This window comes from Sus scrofa, chromosome 4, assembly GCF_054392235.1.
Source record: "Sus scrofa isolate SSC_HxYL_T2T_F1_AM1 chromosome 4, Sscrofa_HxYL_maternal_Yorkshire_Landrace_v2.0, whole genome shotgun sequence".
Classification (NCBI taxonomy): Eukaryota; Metazoa; Chordata; class Mammalia; order Artiodactyla; family Suidae; genus Sus; species Sus scrofa.
Genome location: NC_139386.1, coordinates 106,087,971 through 106,111,628, shown reverse-complemented (window position 1 = coordinate 106,111,628; position 23,658 = coordinate 106,087,971). Strand labels below are relative to the sequence as shown.

The 23,658-nt window shown below is 51.0% G+C and overlaps 2 protein-coding genes and 1 long non-coding RNA gene across 11 annotated transcripts in view; 2 read left to right on the top strand and 1 right to left on the bottom strand.

The window, feature by feature from the left end:
* Positions 1 to 46: 46 nt before the first annotated feature.
* On the top strand, positions 47 to 18,117 carry LOC146404155 (NBPF family member NBPF6-like). Of its 4 annotated transcripts, none has more exons than XM_085023351.1 (13): positions 47 to 133; positions 1,945 to 2,149; positions 2,699 to 2,813; positions 4,846 to 5,024; positions 6,172 to 6,226; positions 7,069 to 7,283; positions 8,285 to 8,336; positions 9,678 to 9,892; positions 10,958 to 11,009; positions 11,799 to 11,974; positions 12,693 to 12,920; positions 14,325 to 14,530; positions 16,817 to 18,117. In XM_085023351.1, exons 2-12 carry the CDS (start codon positions 1,972 to 1,974, stop codon positions 14,519 to 14,521), a joined length of 1,662 nt encoding a protein of 553 aa, XP_084879477.1. In that variant the 5' UTR covers positions 47 to 133; positions 1,945 to 1,971; the 3' UTR covers positions 14,522 to 14,530; positions 16,817 to 18,117. The 4 variants fall into 4 exon arrangements, with proteins under 4 accessions (XP_084879477.1, XP_084879474.1, XP_084879475.1 ...); XM_085023348.1 differs by having other exon boundaries at positions 11,781 to 11,974; XM_085023349.1 differs by having other exon boundaries at positions 8,282 to 8,336.
* On the bottom strand, positions 12,422 to 21,599 carry LOC146404154 (uncharacterized). Its single transcript, XR_014844311.1, has 3 exons — positions 21,415 to 21,599; positions 15,276 to 18,067; positions 12,422 to 14,440 (listed from the first exon to the last, which is right to left on the bottom strand). It is a non-coding gene; the product is annotated as an uncharacterized LOC146404154 (long non-coding RNA).
* The window catches only part of LOC146404152 (NBPF family member NBPF6-like), a 41,848-nt gene continuing 39,327 nt past the window's right edge, over positions 21,138 to 23,658 (top strand). For 3 of the 6 annotated variants that reach the window (XM_085023343.1, XM_085023336.1, XM_085023337.1), the window contains exons 1-2: positions 21,138 to 21,564; positions 22,552 to 22,769. The gene's annotated coding sequence lies outside the window, so the exon portion shown is untranslated. The remainder of the gene's footprint in view (positions 21,565 to 22,551; positions 22,770 to 23,658) is intronic. The other 3 variants (XM_085023346.1, XM_085023338.1, XM_085023342.1) reach the window with 3 other exon arrangements.

Sequence of the window (23,658 nt, the reverse complement as noted above, 5' to 3'; positions counted from 1 at the left end):
CACTGGTTGAAAGAACACAGAGAAAGGGACCCTCCTGCATCTTTACAATTCAGTGACATGCAAGAATAAACAAAACTCATCTGTGGGGAGAGGATTCCGGCCCTGTTTGTCTGTGGAAGATGGGAATTGACTGGTAAGTAGCACGGGAGAAGTTCGGGAATGGTGGAGGTGTAGTCTCTTGATCTGGGTGGTGATTCCACAATGGATACAGCATGTTGAGTGTACTGAGCTGTGCTCATAAGTTGTGTGTGTTTTTGTTCTAGTAACTTATATGTCAGTATAGAAGGGATGGCATTAAGAAAGGGGGGTGACAAAGACAAAAAGAGTGACAGATGGCAGCAAATGGGTAACAGATATTCACCGTGTAAATAATAAGGATGCGTTGAGAAGAAAACCAAAGTGACTGAGCAGAGCAAACACTACAGAGTATACTTAAGAGAAAAGATAAGGAAATTTAAAAGTTCAACTCATATTAAATGACAGACGGCCCTGTTGGGAAAATCACCCCGGAACGACCATCACAGACCTCATCTCCATTAAAAGTACTGTCATTCTGTTGACTATAATGGGAGAAGGTGGGTTTTAATGCCCAAGAGAAATGGTTTCTAATGCACAATGCTTTCCTCACCAAATGTGTGGTCTGGGGAAATTTTATAACCGCTGAGATTTTCTTCATAAGGAAAATAACTTATGATTATTCAGATAGTTCATAGGATTAGATACGATCCCTTTAACTATACTAGGTGCTGGGAACATACCTGACTTTGTCCCTCCTTTGTCCACTGTGTAGTTATGGACAGAATACAGTTGGCAGGGGACAGATAAGATGTTCCCAAATAAATATTCCCCACCCGCCATTTCTAGAAAGAAGTCATGTTCATAATTGAAGGAATAGGAGAGGAACAAGAGTCTTTTGAACAGCCATCCCCAAACCTTGACCTTGGCTAGTTTGCATCTAAAAGCAGCCTTGGCAACATCTTGGCCAGGACCAGCCCCTGCAGTGTTCCCTGTCTGGAATGGAATGAGGAGGTACAGTAGAGCTTGGAACAGCCTTGACCCACAGGTTTGATCCCTGGCCTGGGATCTCCGAAGTTTGGGTTGTTAGGATTATCCAAAAGCCAACAGGCTGCCCCAGTGAAGAGAAGAATCTGACATAACACAGAGATGCAGCAAAAAGAGCACTGAATTGGGACAGAATACTTCTACTAATTATTCCTTCCCTTAGCATTATACTCAGCTTTTGTCCTACACGTTTATGTCACAGATCACATTGGGGAAGCCCAAGGAAGAACTTCATGACAGTCTAAACGTTTGATGTCTTTCACTGGTGGACGAGATTTAGAATGTGTTAACATTTCCAGAGAAGGTGGGGGGACTTCGTGAGAGCCCTTAAGACAATAGGACATGTTGGGAAACTACTTGTGTCTTGATTTTTGGGTAAACAGAGGAGAGTGAAGATGAGAGCTCTGCGCAGATGTGTTTTGGAGGGAGGGAGCTAGCGCAGTGGTATTAGCACAAGTGCAGACACCTATGAAGTGTGGCTGCTGAGGGGGTGTCCCCATGGCTGGCGACCTTCCCAAGGCACCAGGCAGCCTTGTGTATCAGCATGGCCTAGGCCTCTGAATCCAGGGGCCCCCAAGATTCCATCAACCCTCCCCCCACCTTCCAGTTCTGTTGTGGCAACTCCAGACAGTTCCCTGGCACCCTGGGTCCCCCTTCCTCACGCCAGGCCCCGTCTGATCTATAGGCAGGGTCCTGGGCTCTGAGCTCTAGCATCTTGAACTTGGTTTCTGTGGATACAGGCCCTCTGGAGTTGTGGGGTGTTGATTCGCGTGTGCCCAATGGTAAGTTAAGAATTCCAGTTTTCCTCATCCCTCATTCCCGCTTCAGCCTATGGGATTCCACGTGCTTTAATCCACCCTGTGCTGGGTGTCTTCTCCCCAGGTCCTGGCTCTCCTGCCACGTGTCACCATGGCAGTGTCTCTTGGCCCTTCATCAGACTTGAGGGCACAACACAAACTCATGCGAGAGAACCAGGAGCTTCAGCGGCAGCTGGCCCAGAGCAAGCAGGACTTCCGAGACCTCAGGGAGAAATTCCTTGTATCCGAAGCTACTGCCTACTCCCTGGCCAACCAGCTGCAGAAATACCGTACGTCCTAGGGGTCGGGGGCAACCAAGCGATGAGTGGTCACTGGCTTCCTTCTAGGAAACGAAACACTCTCCAGACTTGATCTTCTCTCCCCTTTGTCAAAATGAATTTCATTCTGACCACAATCCAGGGCAGGCAGAGGTGGCTCTTTCTCCCTCAGTTGGCAGAGGGTGGGAGAACTGAGGCACCAAGGAACTGCCCCCTCAGGCCCCTGCTCCGTGTCTCACCTCAGAGGGAACAAGTCCTGGGAACGTGGCCCTTGATTGAGGGTCAGTCTGGGGGTGTGTGAATTCTGACCTTGCCAAACAGCAGTTAATCTTGTTTCGTTCCTTTCTGTGCCTTGGAGCTTGTCTTTCCTCAGCTCTAAAATGGGGAGGACTGGAAGGCCGTGCAGTTGGGAGCCCGAGGAATCAGATGTGGAAATCCCTGCGTAGAGCCTGGTAACGGGCTTACACCTGCCCTTGGGATGGACTCTGCCTCCTCCCTTGAAGGCAGTGACCACAGCCGCGTGTCCAGCTTCCCCCTGAGGCAGCGTCTCTGTTTTTGCAGAGTGTGAAGGGCACAGAGACATCATTGAATCCGTGCTGGGGGAGAAGCTAGAGTTTAAGGTGGTGAAGCTGGCAGAGAGGCTGGCAGAGGATCCAGCACTGGCCAAGAGGTTCCGGTAAGGAGGGTTCTGTGCAGGGAGGCCAGTGGAAGGTCTAGGCCTCTGTGAAGTGGGGCCAGGAGTGACACTGGGCCAGGAGAGGACCGAACTGCTCATGGCAGGCACCCAGGCACAGATACTCATGACGTAATCAGAGAACAGCCACTGGTGAAGTATGGAGTACAGTTGTTATTCAGAGCCTCATTTAACATGATTTTTTTTTTTTTTTTGACTTTTAGAGCCATGCCTGTGGCATCTGGAGGTTCCTAGGCTAGGGGGTTCAAATCAGAGCTTTAGCCACCAGCCTACGCCAGAGCCATAGCAACCCTGGATCTGAGCCACGTCTGCAACCTACACCACAGCTCAGGGAAACGCCAGATCCTTACCAAGCTGAATGAGGCCAGGGCTCGAACCTGCAACCTCATGTATACTAGTTGGGTTCATTTTTAACTGAGCCATGACAGGAACATCCCATGCTTTTTTTTTGTCTTTAATTTTTCTTCTTTTGGTCATGCTCAAGGCATAGAGAAGTTCCCATCCCAGGAATCAAACCAGCACCATGTGTAAATCAATCATACTTTCCTTTAAAAATGTTTTAAAATAAAATATATGAAAGCAGATATACCCCAGGATCCTACTGTATAGCACAGCATATGCAAAGACTATGAAAAGGATCTATATATATGTAACTGAGTGACATTGCTGTTCAGCACACACTCCACAAAATTGTAAAACAACTAAACTTCCAACATTGTTCTTTTTTGAAAAAGCAAAGTAATCCCAGCACAGCAGCAGAAATTTGAGCCACAAATGTGACAATGCTGGAGACTTAACCACATGCTATCATGAAACTCCAGTTGTTATTCAAAGCCTCATTTTCCATATCTTTTTTTGTTTTTGTTTTTGTTTTTTGTTTTTTGTCTTTTAGGGCCTCACCTGCGGCATATATGAGGTTCCCGGGCTAGGGGTCAAATCAGACCATAGTTCACGGCAACGCCAGATCCTTAACCCAGAGCAAGGCCAAGGATCGCACTTGAATCTGCATGTATGCTCATTCGGTTTGATAATCACTGAGCCATAATGGGAACTCTGCATGCTTTTTAAAAAGTTTTCATTTTTTGGTCATGCTCAAGGCATAGGGAAGTTCCCATCCCAGGAATCAAACCAGCACCACATGTAAATCAACTATACTTTAATTTAAAAATGTTTTAAAATTAAATATATGAACACAGATATATCCCAGGATCCTACTTATATAGCACAGCATGTGCAAAGAATATGAAAAGGAATCATAATATATGTATAACTGAATGACATTGCTGATCAGCACACACTCACACAACATTGTAAAACAACTATAATCCACTATTTCTTTTAAAAAAGTAAGAAAGGAAACAACCGAGATATGAGCCACAAAAGTGACAATTCCGGAGAGTTAACCACAAGCTACCAGGAAACTCCAACTCTGCTATTTAAACAAATCATTGATTTGAAATCACAGCACATGAAATTCACCAAATTCAAATCAAGTGAAGAGCTCAGGAGCATTTTGTCCATTTGCAGTGTTTTGTGATGCCAACCTCCTTTCCCTTCCCTCACAATCCCCTCCTGACTGACTCGAGCTTGGCCTCCATCCTGGACCCTGGCATTCTCTTGGTCTTTCGAATTCACACCAGCCGGACTGTCCACACCGGGTGTCTGGCTTTGTGTCAGTGCCTGCCAGTGCCTGATGTGTATTTTCGTGTGGAAACGGGCATGGCTGAGGGAAGACCTGGAGTGCCCTCTCCATGAAGCAGGTGTAGGAGGACACTGGGGTTGTTCCCAGAAGAACACGAGGAATGGGATGTCAAGGACTCTCAGGGGAGCTCTGGCTGTTCCAGAGGCCGCCTTTGTTGTCCGTCCCCCTTTCTCTCTGCCCCAGAAAGGTCACCCCCTAGGTGTCAGACTTCTGCATCGAGAGCTCCTTGGGGATGCCAGGGAGCATCAAACGCCCTAAGAGTGTGTGGTCCATGTCTCTGGGATTTCAAATTGTACCTGTGTGCCCCCTCAGGGAATTGGATGTCCTGATTCACGCTCAGGCAAGAGAGCTGACCCAGTTACGGCAGAAGGTGAAGGAAGGGAGGGATGACTGTGTCCTGCTCGTTCAGCACCTCACCGACCTCCTCACCCACAAAGACCTTGACAAGGGACACAGGCTGGCAGAGTGCCTCGCCCGCAAGTTCAGCCCAGGTAAGGGGGCCACGGACCCCGATTGCACTGGGCAGCTCCATGGTCCCCAAGAGTCTTCACACCTCACTAGGCATGTTTTGGGGATTTGTAGGCTGTGCTTGCAGACTATGGTATTCCTGGGCCCGGAACTGAACCCGTGCCACAGCAGTGACAACAGCAGATCCTTAACCCACTGGGCCCCCAGGGAGCAGCTCACTAGGAATGTTTTTTTAGAGCTGTTCGGTTTTCATGGCCCATTAGGGGCTGTGGTAGGACTAGGATGGGCTGAGGGTGAGGACAGAGGGGAAACAAACGCATAGGGTAGGGGAAAGAGTATTCCGACTCTTCTGCCTCCTCCTTGATGGACGAGGGCCTTCGTGCAGGAGGCAGCATGCACCCAGGGATAAAGCACAGAAAGGAGGCTGCGACAGGAGGCAGCCTGTGGAGGGAAAGGAGCCCTGGCCTACGTGTGACAGTTGCCTGCTTCCAGCCTGAGTGCTGCCTTTAGAACTGGGACTGAGTGACGGACTGTTCCTCTCCGGATACCTGTTTCCTCATCTGTATAAGGGATCAATCACTCGATGGTGGCCTTAGTGATGAAATGTGGGGATGTGAACAAATGTAGTTGAGAAAAATGAAGGCCCCTTCGTGTGAGGGGTTGGAGAAGGTCCTTGATGTACTTGATGAACTTGGTGCTGGGAAAGCTGTCTAGGGTGGAGCACATTCCATGGAGAGAATTTCCCTTGATACCACACACACAAGCCCACTTGATGAGCCCGTGATGTCCCCAGATGGAGGGATGTGGGGTTTGGTGTTTCTTCCTCTCCTTGTAGAAAGGAGAGGATCTTGTGAGAGCTGCCAAAAAATACAGAGCAGGAGTTTATGGTGAATTTGTGGCAGGAGGGATGATACCGTTGTACAGGTTGAGATGGAAGCTGGACACCAGTGCCGTGACATAAGGAAGAAGAGACAACTGCAATGTTTGCCTGATGACGTGGTGATCCAGCCCTTTGGAGGCAAGGAAATTGCTAAAAGACAATGCGTTAGACCGTCACCACTATCCTAACTCTCACATAGATATGTATGGCTCCATGGCCACATGAGTGCTTGTGTTTGTCGTGGGAGAAGTGGGCAGAAGCTGACTGGGGAGTTCTGAATTTGTTTACAGAGAGTGATGAAGACGAGAAGGAGGACGACGACGAAGCAGCAGCACTCACCCCCAGGTAACAGCACCTGTCAGGATGTGGTCATGGGGAGATAAAATATGGAGAGGTCCCAGGAAGAAGAGTAAGTGAGGTCAAGAGAGTCACAGATGCCAGATGCCAGGAGAAGCAAAGTGCAGACTGAATTTTCTTCCTTCCCTCCTCCCACTCGGGCTCGCCTGTGTCTTGTCTCTGTGGCACCTGTGTGTGTGACCCAAGGCAATGCACTGCCCTTAGGATCTCCTGTGCACACAGGGAATATCTAGCCTCTCCTACATGAACTCCAAGGTGAGATATTTTTGGTTATTCGGAAGAAGGTCACTTCAAAGAAATAAAGACCAAGTAATTAAGGAGTAAATCCAAGACTTAAAGACCAAGAAAATTATCTAGATGTCCCAAATGTACTTGTCATGTGACAGTCATTCTAATAAGACGCCTTAGAGGGCTTTCTGTTCCTAAAAGAAGGCATAGCATCTCTGGGAGTCTGTGTTGCTTTAGTCGGTGAATTCCCTTGGCTGCTTTATGTTGAATATCATGTGACTCAGGCACATGGTGCTAGCGCCTGGTGTGGTAGTTCATGTGTGGCTCATGTTCCGGAAAGCCCCACACTGGGATGGCTGAGTGTCCTTCCTCATCAGACGATGTGTGGCCAGGGCAGGGAGCACGTGCTGGTCTCTCTGCCTCCCAACCTGTGGAGCCACACTGCCCTTCACACACAGCAGCACAGTTACCTTCTTCTTTAAGGATATTGCCCTTTTGCTTTCTGGGACCACTCCCTGTGCCTCCCCTGCGACCACCCGGGACAGCTTGGTGTCTGTCCCTCTTAGTTTAATGTTCCGTCATTCGTTTCCCACCTGGCACAGCGTGGAAGTGCAGGAGGTTGCAAAGGAGGAGGTGCTACAGGAATCCCAGGATGAATGCATTTCGACCCCTTCAGTGGTCCAGGAAAGGTCTGACTGCACCCAGCCTTCGGGTGATGGCACATGTGCATCTGATGAGCCAAAAGTTGGCCCTGCTGCAGATGGAGCCTGTGCTGGCTCCCACGCCAAAGAGGATGACGTTCCAACCCCTCACCCAGGTAGCCTGCTTATTCTTTGTTCCCCACAACCCGTCTAGACTGAGCAAGGTCTTCTTCGAAGGTAGACCCTGTAGATATATGTCGGTTCGAGTCAGGGGAAAAGATGGATTATGAGACCCAAACACCAGGTTAGGTCAGGGAGCCTTCATCCCTTCCTAGGTTGAGGTCATGCCTCTGTCCACCTGGACCCACTTTCAGGCCAATGGACCCCAGTCAGGTGTGACAAAGTCTCACTCAGCCCAGCTGGACATCCTCAGGAAGTGACTGTCAGACCTAGTTTGGGGCACATGTGTGTTGTCCCCTGTAATGATCTAAGTTTTCATGCTGTAGGAGGTCCTGGCCTTTCTATCCCTGTGCGGACCCAAGGGCAGACCTGACTGTGTGTGAGGAGACGAGGGTTCCCTGCTTTCCCTGCTCTGAGCCCCCGTCTCCACGGTCTCTGTGTTGGCGTGTCTTAGCTCAGCAGTCATCTGAAATGCAGACAGAGTCCCCTCTCCCCCTGCCTTCCTTGAATGTTTCCATGAAGGTAGTGCGTCCAGCCTTGCATGGCCATTGTTTCTGTGTAGCACCAAGTACTCCTTTCCATTGGAGAGTTGACACAATCCATCCATCCCGCTAGTCTCACGTATAAGTTCCTCTAAGCCATCAACAACTACATTATCCATTGGGACGAACGAGTAGTGTAGAAACAATTCTAGATCATACCTCAGCTCATTTTCTAAGATCTCTGGGGGAAATCCACTCTCTTAGCCATCTGTATAGCCTCAGCAGAGAGGATGCTGGGAGAAGGTTCTTCCAGATCAGGAGGCGATTCCCTAATGGGTCTGGCCGCAGTGCTAATTCTCCTAAGCCTTCACTGAAGTGTCCCGGATCATCTCTGCCGAGGTACTCTGTTCTGACACTGAGAATATTAATGTCGTTGTGGTCGGTGTGTGCACTGAGTTGCCAAGTGTGAGCAGTGCTTAACTCGTGTGACATATTGTCTCTGAATTTCTTAGCAGAAAATCAGAATGGTCATGAGGAAGTGGATGGACAAGAGCCACTGCCCCCCAGGTAACTCTGAAGCTTTGAGGGCTGTGAATGTCGGTACTGATACCAGGAGACCTCAGACGCAGGGAACACCAGAAATTGCTCAGTATAAAATAACTCTTTCAGCGGAGTTCCCGTCGTGGCGCAGTGGTTAACGAATCTGACTAGGAACCATGAGGTTGCGGGTTCTGTCCCTGCCCTTGCTCAGTGGGTTAACGATCCGGCGTTGCCTTGAGCTGTGGTGTAGGTTGCAGACGCGGCTCGGATCCCACGTTGCTGTGGCTCTGGCGTAGGCCGGAGACTACAGCTCCGATTCGACCCCTAGCCTGGGAACCTCCATATGCCACGGGAGCGGCACAAGAAATAGCTAAAAAAATAAAAAAAAAAAAAAACAAAATAACTCTTTCATCCCTTCAGGCAACAGTCAAATATCTCCTTTGGTAACAAAGTTGTCTATTTCCCTTGGGATAGTGGTACGGGTTTCAATTTCTTTATTTTATTTTATTTTCAGTCTTTTGAGGGCTGCACCCATGGCATTTGGAGGTTGCCAGGCTAGGGGTCTAATGGGAGCTGTAGCTGTAGCTGTAGCTGTAGTCCATAGCCTATGCCACAGCCACAGCAACGCAAGATCCCAGCCGTGTCTGTGACCTACACCACAGCTCGGGGCAACACCAGATCCTTAACCCACTGAGCAAGGCCAGGGATCCAACCCACAACCTCATGGTTCCTAGTCAGATTGGATTCTGCCGCACCACGACAGGAACTCCCATGGGTTTCCGTTTCTTAATCCCTCAAGGTTAGTGATGCACAGTGAGTAGCCACAGGTGAAAGAGTCAAACACAAGAAATCCTGCAATCACCAGTCCTCTCCTGGGGGGTTAAAAGCCGGGGGAGACGCACATCTGCTTTGAGTCCTTTTGGCATCAGCATGTTAGTCAGTGTTGGGAGGCTGGGGAAGAACCTGGAAAACCTTTCATATTGTAGCATGCTCTGGATAAAATAGGTCCTGCAGTCTGTATTTCCTCCAGAGCCGTACTCACTCGGACAGTGTACACTCAGTTCCACACAGGGTCTGCAAAACCAGGATTTCAGTCCTCTGTGTGTGCTGGGGTCCTGACTGTGGCCTGAGGGAGAGGTCATTCTCCTCCAGCAGCTGGTTGTGGGGCCAGAACCCCGAGCCTGTGCTGTTCTCTCTCCCTCCCCATGGCAGCCACACTCCGCCTCACATCTAGGAGGGTGGTTTCTCCCTTCTGGAAGAAGACTGCCGCTTTGCTCTCTGTGTCTGCTCCCTATGCCTCCCCTGAACAGGAGCTAGAAAACCTCCTCTGAGTTTACTTTTCCGTCTTCCCCTCCGCATCTGGCACAGCGCGGAGTTGCAGGAGGTTGCAAAGGAGGAAGTGCTCCAGGCGTTCCCAGATGAAGCTGTTTTGGCTCCTTGCATTCAGCAGGAAGGTTCTGACTGCTACCCGCCTTGCAGTGATGGAAAACTGGCATTTGATGAACAGAAAAAGGGGTCTGCTCTGGATGGAGCCTGTGGTTGCTCTCCTGCTGCAGAGGGTGAAATTCCAGCTGGTCCCCCAGGTAGCCTGCATGTTCTTTGTTCGCCTAGTCTGATAGGAATAATCCCCTCGGGTAGACTGTATGCTGACATAATGTTTGGAAGAACCTGGCACTGCAGTTGCCTTTAAAGCTTGCTTGCTGGTGCTAAAATCTCTTAGCTTTTGTTTCTCTGTAATGCTTTTCATTTTTTTCCCCTTCAATTGCCTTTAAAATGACATAGTCCATGAAGTAATGATTTTGTCCAAGTTCTAGTCATGTTTGCGCCACTGGCAATTAATTAGCCCCCAGGCAGTCCTGCCAGACTCACATGTACCTCTGCCACCATGGCCAGGAACTAACGTTCAAGCCTCCTAAGTTTGGGTGAGTCTCCCATCTCCCATGAAATGCTCCCATTGTCATTCCTGAGCAATGTGCCTCCTGAGTTTCTACCCCTCTCTGAGGCTGCTGCCAGTCTTGCTTGTATCTTTGGAAATGTCACAACGCTGTTTCACGTCTGCCAGCCTAGAGTCTGCATCCTTTCATTTGTCTTCCCTTGTCCCGACTCTTCTGGAACCAGAACATAAGCACCACTGTCAACTTTGGTGCATGTCTCTGAAGCGAGGAAGGGCCCTGGAATTTGCAACCTTAGGAATAGAAAGGCCCCTGTTTCTCTGTAGCACTGAAGAGTCTTTGGACTGGCTGGGGTGTAGATTCCACTCGTCCGTCTAAGCTCAGCATGTCCTTCATCTCATGCATTAACAAGCCTTTCAGCTGGAAGAAGCCTGAATATCATAGCAAGCCCTGAGTTCATAGTGAGGAAGTTCCCCAGGATCTGCGGGGAAACATTTATGTTTAGCTGTTTGCAGAGTCTCAGGACATAAGCTAACTGTGAGGGTGACTTATCCTAACAAGGAGGTTTGTCTGGTGCCTCAAGACGGAAACTCAGTGCCCTCTTTTGACACTCTGTCTAGGGCCTCCGGGAATATTTCTCTCACAATAGACTGTTTTCACATTGTGTGTATTTATGACCCTTGCAAATGTGAGGCAAAGGATGGAGCAAATTAAGGGGATCTGCCTAAAGTAACTGTGCTGTTAATTTCTTTGCAGAAAACCCACATGATCGTAATGGGGTGAAAGAACCAGAGCCACCTGTCCCCAGGTAATTTTGACTATGTGGGGCTGTTCATACAGTAATGACATCTGCAGACCTCTGACCCAGGGAGAAGCAGAAAGTGCTGGGTCTATGTGTGTCCTCCACTTTGCCAACCAGCAGTTCTCCTGTTGTGTGACGTTTTCTGCTCTCATGGTGGCGCCCGTGTTGTTTCCCGTCTCTCGTTATGCTCTCAAGGGTAGTGACCCCCAGTCAGGTGACCCACGTGAACTATGTCCCAGGGGTCTGTGGCACTCACTTGTTCTCTCACTTCTGCTGTCTGCCTGTTTGGCATCAGCATGTTGGCATAGGTTTCATAGCAAGAAATGGAGACTGACAGTGATAGTATATTATTGCCACCATAATGAGAGACAGAGGCCTTGATGGCCTGAGATGCCTGGGATTCCAGAGGTGACCCCCCACCCCCCTCCCCATGCTGTAGGCCCATTCCCACCCCTTTCCCACTTTCAGTGCCATCGAAATGAAGGGCTGACACCACTGTTACGTGACACTCTGTGTTGTGGGTCATGACTGTACCGTATAGAGGTATTCGGTCTCCTCCTCATCAGCTTGTCGTTGGCCAGAGCACTGAGGACCGACTGTCCTCGCTATTTCCTGACCCTCTAAAAACACACTCTGCCCCCACCCCAGATACCACACCCAGTTTGTCCCTCTCTAATGGGTCAGCCAGCCCCTTGGCGGCCTTCGCCACACTCTTAATCATCTGATCCAAACCACATAGACTCTAAGATTCCTGATCACTCTTGGGTGAATCCTCAGGCCTCCGTCCCCCACCAGGCTCCGCGGGGAGCTGCCGCCGATGGCAGAGTGTGGTGTCCCACTGAACTCACTGGATGGAAGCGCTTGGTCTTGCCCAGGTCTTCCCGACCTGTCGGACTCCTTCTGGCCTTACAGGAGTGCTGCCACCCTCTCATTTGAGAACATGGATGTCCCTGATGCTCACGATGCAACCAGTGAGTACTCAGGGCCCAGACCCCCCTGGAGGGGTGTGTGGTCTCAGGACTGTGCACCGCATGACTTCCCTGAAGAGACACAAATTCTGGTTCTGCAACCCTTCTGTGCCTTAGCTCGTATCAGGACTCAGGCCTGTACTACACTATTTATACTTGCTAGGACCTTGGCCCTTAGCCGACCCCATGTGGGAACAGAACATACATGTGTGGGGAGGCAGAAGAGCCGCCAACACTTATGAAGAAGGACGTTGAGAAGGCTCCAGAATTGGGGTGTTCTCTTCGCTTTGTCCATGTCCTATCGTTGTCCAACTCCCTTTTCTACCAGTACCCGCAGGCTCGAGGCCATACTTCTTCCCCTGGTCTTTTAGTCTTGTGGGCAGACACCAACAACTCTTTCTCCCTCAGGCCTTCTCATTAGGCTGAGGGACTGAGGTATGAGTCAGAGAATAATAGGTGTGACTTTATTGCAAATCAAACCCTCTCGGGTCATGTGGGCAGCTTATTGTCTCAGGGACATCACAGCCTGGCCCCTGGCCTCTCCGCATCCCCAGGCATAGCCATAAAGATGGCATCTCCTTCCCGTACATGATGGCTGCCTGTGTTGTCTGGGTCACTGTGTGGATTCTCTGTTAGGCTGGGTCATCACAAATGGGTGTTCATGGAGGGCTTAGCGAAGGAAACCTTGGATGGGTGCTACTGAACCTGTTATTCTTTTCAGGTGACACCTGGGGGGATTGTCACAAAGTGCCTTTGAGTTTTGGAAGGCCAGAGATGCAAAGTTCACAAGCTCAGCTGCAGACAAGCACCCAGGTGGCCAATGATCTGCAGCTGCCCCTCAGCCAGCATTTAGATCGTGGTGATGGCAAAGCCAGGCTCCGCCTTTCCTCCAACATCCAGGGCTTTACTGCCAACACTGATACTGGGAACCAAGGGCCACTCTTCCGAGGTAAGAGAGAAGAGGGGAATAGGGAGTTCAGGCCAAGGAGATGGGCGACAGAGTTGTGTGTTTTTCCCCCTCTTTTGAAAATAAAGAGCCACCTTCATCGGGAAGTGTACCAGTCGGTCTGTTTGATAACACCTCATTTATCTCAACCTCTTTACTCTTATCCATAGCTGTCAGTTTTTTTCTCATCAGGATTCACTTCTCGGATTTTTTAACGTTCCTCAATCTGATTTTTTCAACCCCTCACCTCCATGTCGATGGGCATGTGCCACCCTTACCCTCCAGGAGTCTCAACCTCTCCAGCTGGAGCCTCGGGTGCCGGCGGCTTGTCCCTTAGGCGTTGGCCTCACCTGAGAATGAGGAGGGACCCGGGTTCTCAGGTGGAGGTGAGATGAGAAGGAGCAGCACGGAGCAGCCTGGAGAGGCTCCTCGAAAGTGCTCAGGGAGTGTGGGGAAGCGTAGCCCTGACAGGTGCCATTAGGTCCTGGGGTAGCTAGTTGTCTTCTCTTCACTCCTGCCTCTCTTTTTCTTGGCCTTGGCCTCCCACATTCCCAGCCAAGTCCCAAGCTCTCTGGCTGAGTCACTCTTTCTCCTGCTCACTTTCCTCGGAGGCCTGAGCATCAGTCCCGGCTTCACAGAAGATTTTGCAACAATGGATACTTTCCATGCCCTTGACTTTCATACTCCTTGATTCCTCCCCCATATGTCATAGTTCATGCTACCCACCAGACCTTCTCTCTCTCCTTCTTCTTGTTTCCGTTCTTTGTTTCAAATTCAGCTCATCAGGAGGCTGTTAGAATGAACCATCAGCAGCCTCATTGGTTTAATGTCCATGCACACTTTGTGGATGTTTTCATTGATCAGCACACCTTCTATACCTCGTGGGGACTGAGTGTGTCTAAACAATATGTGTACGGGGTGTGTGTGTATGTGGGTGTGTGTATCTATATACATATGCCCTATGATATGTATTGATGCACATTTAACATTGTTTCCAGGTTTAGCCTTCCCCAGGGCTTTTCTGTCCTGAGCTTTTCCTTCACCTGTGACTTTGCTTGGTCTCTACACTCTCATCCCGCCAAATAAGTACAACCCGCGTGTGGCATGGTTTCCTTGTCTTGGTCTTTTCTCCCTGGGAACGTTTTGTTTTTCTCAACGTTATTGTTCTCGACACCTTTTGGGCATTTGGGAGCATGTCTGCCTCATGGTAGTCTCACTAGTATCAGGAGTATCAACAGAAGGAAAGAAGTACCAAATGTCTCCAGTGGCTTCCCTCACCACGCACTTCCCGATGGCCCTTCATGTCCCTGGACACTGTCTTTACCGGAGGTCCCTGGGGGTGGAGGAGGGAGTCACAGGAAGATCATGAGTAACGATGGATCCTGTTGGCTGTGGTTTTCTCTTCAGAGCTGGGTCTGGATGCTTCCATCGGAATGAAGACCCCTCCCAAGCTGGAGGGTGAGGGCTCAGCTGCCAGCAGGCAGGAGTGTCACGTGTGTCACCGCCTTCATGCCTTAAGTTTCCTGAAAGAGAAGATTATCCAAAGAAAACTGCAGTTCAGCAAGTGGAGACTGGCCTGCAGATTCCCTGGCCTCCTTGCTTAGGCTACCGAGGTAATCACCTCTCAGGCTCCTCCATGCCCTTTCTCCTTATGCACCACAGCTCAGTCTCCCACTAGGTTTTCGCTTCCTCCTTTGTGGACTCCACAGCTCTGGCTCCCTCTGCGTGGTCTTTCCTGCTTTCCAGGGGCTGCCACCCTGCCAGGTCCTTGCCTCTCAGTCTTTTGTTTGCCTCTGACTCTGCCGTGCCCCTGCGACTGCTCGCCTGATGTTCCCTCTGTCCTACTTTTAGCCCCAGGAAAGCCTGATCCTGTGGTCTTTTCATCCCAACAGCATCTCTAAGGCTGCTGAATACATGGTGCTTTGCGGGAAATCACACACGCAGTTGGCTTCCTCAGCTTCCTTTCCCTCCCCCTCCAACTCCACTGCCTCTTGCATCCAGGACCACGGTCTTAACGACTCACTTGCATGTGGCTTTCCTTTGGCAACGTGGACCTAGGAAAACCCTTCATGCTCAACTTTTTGCATGAGGAAGGGCTGAAAGTGAGAAAAAGGGTCCTGCTTACAAAAGTTGCATAAGAACCGCGTCATAGGTGGGAATGCTAGGCAGGCTGGAGTCAGGTCCCCTCAGTGCCAGGTGGGCAGTCCTGTGAGGGACACACTGGAGCTGGCATTCGGTGCAGGACAGTAGATGGCGCCCTCCTGGCACGCTGGCCAAACCAAGATGTAGACACCCGGTCGTCACAGTGCTCAGGACATGAGGGGAGCAGGCATTCAGACCTCCTGCCCTTTGACTCACCTGCTCCTGCCACACGTGCAGTAAAATTCCAGAACATGACCTGAGTGGGCATCTGAGACCAGGGAATCTAGGAGAGCGTTGTAGTGAATGAACTTTGGACCAAGCTTATGACGACTCAGGGAGAGACAAAGAATACAGGATGAACCTTGCTTCAGACAAACCCAATTGAGAAGGCAGATGGTTTCCATGAGAGTGTCAGAAGGATGACCGGAAACTCTGTGGGGCCAGGGAGAAAGAAGTTCTCGGTGGAAGGGATGGAAAGAAGCAAAAGGAGTGGTGTGAAGTAGTCTAGCCCTAGTAAGTAACTCTAAATCATGTAATTCCAGATAGAAACTGGGTGAGCCTGGATCTAACATGGGTGCGCACACCAAGCCATTGAAATTCTCCCTTCAGGTGAGGTTTGCTTAGCAGGGTTTTTTAAAGCTCTGTGAATAAACATTTAAGGATTCAAAGCACGACGGATCTGGTAGGATGTCAGTACCCAGGATGGCAGGGTCCACTTGTGGCTTCTTTATAGAAAAGCAGAATATCAGCCAGTGATGGACTTAGCCTTCTCTCCACAGAACTATTTGTGCAGCTTGGAAAAGAGAAAAGAGAAAGAGGCAGATAGATGCGCTGGATATACAAGCTCTGTGTTTGGATCCAAGTTTCTCACAGTGTTTAGAGTACCAGATACAGTACACAAAAGAACATGACTTAGAAGCTCAGAGAAACTCCCTTCTTTCTGTAGCTCTGCTGAAGCAGCGCTTCTCTGTAAAGACTTCTTCCTGTCCAGGAGGTTGACCAAACCGCCCCTAGTGCCTGTAGACCTCTCCGGATGGGAGCCTTTCCTCTCTCTTCCTCCAAATGGGTGGGAAGGGCCTGTGGCCTGGCTTCTAGGGTCCGTGTTGTCCATAACAGGCCACCTGAGCTCAGCTACTCCTCAGCTCCTTGGCAGCATAGGTCCTCATCTATGAAAGGTGGAAGGAGAATCGGAGACATTCTGAAGCCCCAGTGGGTCTCCCATTGCAGGGCGCTCCCTGTAGCTGCCTCTCCTCCTCAGAGGACAGGGGCATAGAGGTAGGACAGGGTGTGTTTCTCTACCAAGGACCCTCTGCTCTGGAGCGCAATTTGTTTCGGAATGTGTGAGAGGGATGCTAAGCACATCCATCCCTGGAACGGTGAGAAGGCCATCCTTCAGTGCAGAGGAAGGGGCCTCAAGAGTGCAGTGGCTGCGGAGGACTGGGTGGGGGCACCTGGCTAAGGCTCCGCAGCAGGTCTGAGCTGGGTTATCAGCAAGCAGTGGTGGGGTGAGGACAGGGGTCCCTAGATTCTGCCCCACAGGCTGGATGAACGTCTAAGGCATGGCTCTCACGTTCCCCTCCAGCCAGCCTGTGGCTCTGCCTTCAGCTCCTCGTGTCAGCAGGAGCCCAGCCTGCTCCTGGCCTCAGTCACCATGTGGCCATCCCTGCAGGCTCAGCTCTCAGCAGGACCCTGCAAAGACTCTCACTGATTTTTCTTCTGTCCTCTCTCACCTCCTCTCCTCTCTCTGTGTTTCACAGGTATCTGTTACTTCCAGAACGAAGAAGAGTTATTGCCCAACCCCAAGAAACCACAGCAGAAAAGATTCCTTTTCCACCTGATGAGAAAGACCTACAACAGCCAATCAAGTTGAAGCCCCAAAGGAACACTGGAGGGATCGTCTCCTGAGAATCAGCATCTCAACCATCACCTCCTCCACCCACCGTTTTTACTCCAAAAGACTGATCTCATGAGAGAAATCGCAGTCCTCGGCCTCCTCCCAGTCTTGGGTGTGATCAGTCGATGAGGAGACCAGGGTCCAGATGGACTACAGTTTGGAGCGACCTTCACCCTTGCTCCTGTCCACATTCATCCTCCTCACACAGGCATCAGGAGCCGCTGGCAGAAGGCCCCATGTCCACCTGGACATTCTTTGTCAGCACACGGGCTGTGGTCGGAGCAGACGCCCTTAACTGTGCAGTGTTCTTGCCGAAAGTGTTCCGCCTGAGTGTCTTCATGAGGTAGTTATCAGACAGCTGCAGAATGTAGGCCAGTGGCCCAGACACCTGGCCTGTCTGTCTTCAAACAGTCCATGTCTCCACAAAGAAGACAACCAAGAGGAGAAGAGAGATTTGGGGTTCCGAAGGACTAAGAAGTTTATGTGACTATAATTCTTGAGTCCTTTTGAACCCCAAACGTCTCCTCACCTTTTGTGATTGTCTTTGACTGTGGGGACATTGACTGGTTTGCAGAGGACAAGTCTGCTCACAAGTCTGGCTCACAAGTCTGCATCCTTCAGTTGTCTGATGATTTCCTCCTGATGCAATTCAGGGGAAAGCTTTCGCCAAGAGCACCACCTAGTGCCTGCTGTGTGCTTCCTAGCACAGCCCCGCAGGAGGCTGAGAGTGTCCACACTGCCTGCCACCACTCTTGTCATTCGAGCATTGGACGCTTTGTTCTGGAGGGCCCTGTGAGATCTGTCCATTGGAAAGACCTGTTTTTCTCTCTCTGATCAGTCATTTGCTTAGTGGTGTATGAATTAGAGGCCATGAACTTTCTTCTTCTGTGATGCTGTTTCTCCGACAAGTTGCCATGCCTTATCAATCCCCGATCGATGATTCCTGATATGTGTCCATTACCATATTTGTTTATATGTTGGAAACTTTCTGATTTAGTCATTCTGTAGACTTGTATTGCTGGCATTGTGCTGTGGAATATGCAGCCCCTAACCGTCCATGTCATGAAAAGCTTTCTTGAATTTCACTGTGGTTTCTATATTTTTCAAATTTTTCCTAAAATAAAAATATTATAATAAAAATTAAATTATCAGTTATCCTACAAACATTGTATCTATTTTTTTTCTTCCTTTTTTTTTTTTTTTTTTTTAGAGCTGCATGTGTGGCATATGTATTTTCCCAGGCTTGGGGTCCAACCAGAACTACAGCTGCCAGCCTACACCACAGCCACAGTAATGCAGGACCCCAGCCACATCTGTGACCTACACCACAGCTCACGGCAATGCTGGATCCCAGACCCACTGAACAGGGCCAGGGAGCGAACCCCCATCCTCATGCCTACTGGTTGGATTTGTTCCCCTAGTGCCAAAATGGAAACTCCTTCCATTATTGTTTTAAGTTAGTTTCTTTTCCTGGGATCCAAATACAACCCACAAAGTAATCAGGTGGATATGTGTTGAAGTTACTTACACACCCATATATACATATGCTGCCCCTCTGCTCCTTCCTACCTCTGTCCCTCCCCCTTCCCTCCCTCCCATCCTTCCTTCTCTCCTTCCTTTCTCTCTCATCCTCACTCCCTCTCAGTCAAATTCTTCTTGGTTTCCTCCTGTCCTCCTCCTTTTTTTTGGTCATTCATTTCGTGAAGATACTGCGTTTTGGTTCTGTATCTTTCCCACAGTCTAAACTGTGTACCTGAGTATACAGAAAAAAAATACTTCTGTCCTCCATACTTCATCTCTGGTGGCAGAATGTACAGCAGTGTTATAATAGAAAAAACTGCCAGCCATGTAGGTACCTTAAAATTTTCTTGTAGCCATGCTTAAAACCAAAACCTATCAACCCACAATACTACAAATATGCTCTTCCACATAGCAAATTAATACTACACACGAAATATTCTACCAAAGTTTTAAAGTTCTGTTTAGTAGGAAAATATTTCACCTGTCTTCAGTTTTTCAGGTTACACTGACAGGAATCACCAATCACATACACTTAAGAGCCAGTTCCTGAGACCTACTAGCCCCATTCTGCGTATGCCATAGCCACATGAGTCTAATGGCCACTGTTTTGCACCTGGCAGATGTAGAGATGATGACATTCATGTTTGATACACTGGCGAGACTCTCTCAAACGGGGTGTGTGCTCTCTGATCAGGAGGCACGTCGGGTCCTGGGGGTTTTTCTGTGATATTTGCAGCCCTTTGACATCAGGGCCTGGATCCAGCAACTGATGATGTGGAGCAAAATGGTGACATTCCATGGTGCTACAGTCTCACCTGGAACACTTGCCTAAAGAGAAACTTCCCGAAATCCTAAACACTCTTGAGTTACGTAGGGGGACCATCTGTAAAGAAGTCGGCAGCTTAATGAGCCAACTGCCAAGCCCCTTCTCTGGTCACCAATTAGCTTCTTTTATTTCTGTATCTTCCCCTGTGTGACTAGGAACTCAAAGTTGGACACACACGGAAGTATTCCAATCCATTGCCCTATCTTCCTTACCGATACTCCAATCATCCTCCCTTTCATCGGTGAATGTGACTCTCAGCTGGTTCCTTCACCCTTTGGATAAGATCCTAACAGTCTTTGAGCCCTTTCCTGATAGCAGTGTAACAAGGTGCTCCTGTGTCCTCTTGAGTATTTCCTGCCCCTGACTTGGACTCAGTCATTTCTCAAAGATGCTCTGGGTTCCTTTCGTGCAAAACACGATTCCCAGGTCAACTTGTGGAACCTAGAGTTACTCATTGGAATTGGTTTCTCTCTAGGCCTTTCCCGTGGAAGGAGCTAGGAAACACATTTTCATAATTGTATGGACTCGTGTATTGACATATATTCCCAAGCATGCACCATTCACGTTCAGAACAACAGGCTTGTTATGGAAGTTTACATGCCTTCTGAATCGGGTTTCTCTGATACCCGCTTTTCTGTTGTTAAGGACACTGGGAGTAAGGGGAACACAGTATCCCACAGTCTCCTTTGCCTTTTCCCACATTACAGGGACAAAAGCCTAAAGAGATACCAACAATGCCACTAACAACACAATAGAGGAGAGCAGTTTGGGGCTTTGTCAGTGTCTTGGGGAACAGGGACACGCTTGTGTTTTAGTTGCTTTACCACAGGTATAGCTCTTGTCCATCTGGTTGTTTCGCAAAAGAGACAAGCATGTTCCCTTGTTACACGATGTTTTCAAAGTCTAGAGGCCTGTATTTAACAATTTAATTTCATAGTGATTTTTTCTTTAATGTAGGAGTTCCCATTGTGATTCAGCAGTAATGAACACAAGTGGTATCCAAAGGATTCAGGTTCACTCCCTGGCTCCACTCAGTGGGCTGATGTTCCTGGGTGCTGGTGAGTTGAGGTGTAGGTGGCAGAGGTGGCTGGGATCTGGTGATGATGTGGCTGTGGAGTATGATGGCAGCTGTTACCACAATTTGACTCCCAGCATGGGAAGTTCCATAAGTGGCCCTCCAAAGAAAACCAAAACCAACCGACCAACAAACAAAAGTAGTCTGGACGGGCCAACCAGAAGCTGTAGGCAGTCATCCAGCCTCAGCAGGACTATCTCAGCCCCTCACATGACCATTTACTCACAGGGACAACCTTGCAAGTACTAGAGTCCTGGTGAAACCCCCTTTTGGTTCAGTCTCTGCTGTTAAGCCCTGGGACACAGGGGGACCTGACTACAGGTGGCACTGGCTCCACTGCTGCAGCCCAGGCCGGTTCCAGGACAGCGACCAGCAGAGCTGCCTGGGTCCAGCCTGGAAGCCGCGAGCTTCCCCCGCCCACCCTGCCTCCCTGGTCCCCTCAGTCTTCCTGGCTCATCCAGGAGGCTGGGGTCTGGGACCCCGACTCCAGACAGGACCTGGAGCCTGGGGATGCCCTTGCCCACGCAGCCTGCCTCTCTCAGGTGTCAGTTCGCCTTGGGGACTGAGGCCATGCTGCGCTGTAAAAGACGCCGCCCAAAGGGCCAGGTCCCACGCAGAGTCGCCCTCGGACCCCTGCATTCAGAGTCCAGAGGGCGCAGCATGACACGAGCGCACCGCCAGGGGTCGCCCCTCCCGCCGCTGAGCCAGGCCGCGCGCAGCCCCGCGGGCGCAGGCCCCGCCTCCCGCCAGGCGTGCTTCCTCAGCCGCCCGCCCGCCGCGCGCTTCCTCAGCCGCCCGCCCGCCGCGCGCTTCCTCAGCCGCCCGCCCGCCGCGCGCTTCCTCAGCCGCCCGCCCGCCGCGCGCTTCCTCAGCCGCCCGCCCGCCGCGCGCTTCCTCAGCCGCCCGCCCGCCGCGCGCTTCCTCAGCCGCCCGCCCGCCGCGCGCTTCCTCAGCCGCCCGCCCGCCGCGCGCTTCCTCAGCCGCCCGCGACGTCAGGAGGCCCCGACTCGCCTGCCCGCGGCCTCCCTTTGGTTTGTACCTCCTCACGGAGGCGATGAAATCCGTTTGGGGTCAGCGACAGGGCAGCGCTTTCGGGCCTCCCGCAAGTCCACCTCCTCTGCCGGCGTCTGTCGAGTGTTCTGCGCTGAAGGAGCTTTTCCTGCCAGAAAACCAAGTTCCTGTCCTCTTTGTAAGTGTCCCTCATGGCGCTGCCCTGGCAGCTCTGAGCATCCGGAGAAGCGCCCTTGGGACTTCCCGGGATGTCTTCTCCCTGGGACCGCGGGGCCAAGGGTCGAGGGGCAGGGCACTGAGGGCTTCCCTGGGTGACACAGATTTGGAACCGAAGCGGCCTCCGTGTGCCCACAGGTGGCAGCGCGAGCACCCAGGCGGCTGGCGCCCTGCGGGGTGTGAGCAGGGGACTGAGTTTCCTCTGGGCTTTTCCCTCCCTCAGCGTCCTCCTCCTGTTCAGCTTTCCGGGTTCAGCAGGTCCTCGCCCACCCGGGTGCCCAAGACGGAGGCGGCCGCTGGGTCTGGGTGGGGAGCTCAGTGTGTGGTGGCACGGGGTGCCTTCTAGATGTTTCCAGGGGCAGGAGGCTTCTAGGGTTCAGGGGCCCGCTTTGAAGGCCTTGGACAGCGTCCCTTGCTGAGTTGGGTGAAGCCAAAGGGAGATGCGCAGGGCAGAGGGGCAAATGGCTGCGTTCAGGCCCAGAGGCTGGGCGGTCCGCAGAGCAGGGGCTTCCTGGGAGGCGAGGAGCAGGCGGCCAGGGCCATGGGCCCCTGGTGGGGGCGCGGTGGGGGGGGAATGGGGTGTCCCTCACTGGGGTCGGTGCCCACAGGGCCCCAGCGTCCAGCCTGAGCGTGTCCAGTGTGTGGGGTCTGGATGAGTTTTCAGCAGAGGAGGGAGGGGCTGGGCGGCGGGTTCTCAGAGCCTGGCAGCAGCATAAGATCGTGTCATCCTGCTCTGTGGGTCCAGTAGGGAGCCTGACTGTTCATTGGTGAAGGCTGGTGTCCAAGCCCCCATGGCACTTGGAAGTTCTAGTCCTGCTTGAACTCATTTTCAGGCTTGTGGTTGTCAGCATTTCCCAGAGCCTCCTGAGCTGCGTTTATGGTTGGGGCAGCGACCCTGTCCTGGAGCTCTCAGGGCCTGTCCTCACTGTCCTCTGCTCTGTGCACACAGGGGGGCATATGTGGAATGTCGTCCTCCTGGAGAGTCACCGGGTCAGGCTGTGCCAGGGTTTCCACCCCCGGTCACCACATGGCCCTGGTCTCTGTGCACTTTCTGGCGCGCCCAGTCCACCTTGGCTTAGCTGACTCTTCATCTGGATTCCGGGGAACTGCCAGGCGGCCAGAGGCTGAGGGCACAAGCATGGGAATCATCCACTGGTCAGCCTCCAGGTGGGTGCACGGCAACGTTCAGTAGCAGCTCCCCAATTACAGGATGCCACCAACACTTTGATTTCACAGTGTTTTTTTTTTTTTTTTTTTAATTAAGGCTATTACTTCTTAGAAGAGTTGAGATGTATGGGTTGCCTCAGAGGATAGTAGAGTTCTCTCACAGCTGTGCTCTGTTCTCCCTCACAGGATTTCTTCCTTCTTTGGATCTTGCCCGAGGATGGTACAGAGGAGGGGGCTATCCCATGGACAGGAAAGGGATGTTCCCCCAATGAGGCTTATCCATCCCCCTCTAGATGCACTGAACCCTGGGATTTCTCCACAGGGTGTAGAGTCGAATGCACAGTTTGTGGTAGAGGAGGACTGTGTTTGTGCTTCTCCCCGACAACTCATGGTCAATCTCAGACCATTTGGATATATTCAGTAGTTTGGGTAAACTCTTGGGGGGCATTTCGTAGATGCATTTTCTGAGAAGGGAAACCTTCTTGTTCCCCTTCTTAGTGGCTTTGGCGGGGTAGGGGGAAGCTATATTCCTTTCATGCGCCAGACTGAATTGTCACCCATCAGGGTTTCAGTAGTTCAAGGCCCTAATCAACCCACCAAGGCCACTTTCTTTCAGCTCAGTCCCAGTCCCCATGTTACTGTGGGAAGGAGTGTCCCCCAGTCACTCTCTCCTGCAGAAACTCCACCAGAGATCTGGGACTCAGGGAACCTGTGTGGCCAGGTGACGGCCTCTCCCAGCCCAACGAGAACGCAAGTACCTGGTATCTCCCCTGGCTTCCCCTACTTTACTTTCTCTTCTGTGATACTCAGGGCAGTGCTCCCAACTCACACAAGGTACCATCTAGCGCTGTGTCCCCTTCTTAGCAACTAAGGCGCAGGAGCATTTTGT

Bases quoted from the DNA above. Each gene is read 5' to 3' on its own strand.
- LOC146404155 (XM_085023347.1), top strand. From the start codon at position 1,972: ATGGCAGTGTCTCTTGGCCCTTCATCAGACTTGAGGGCACAACACAAA. The intron at 6,227-7,068 runs GTAACAGCACCT...CACCTGGCACAG, and splicing joins GCAGCAGCACTCACCCCCAG to CGTGGAAGTGCAGGAGGTTG. The intron at 11,975-12,692 runs GTGAGTACTCAG...TATTCTTTTCAG, and splicing joins TGATGCTCACGATGCAACCA to GTGACACCTGGGGGGATTGT.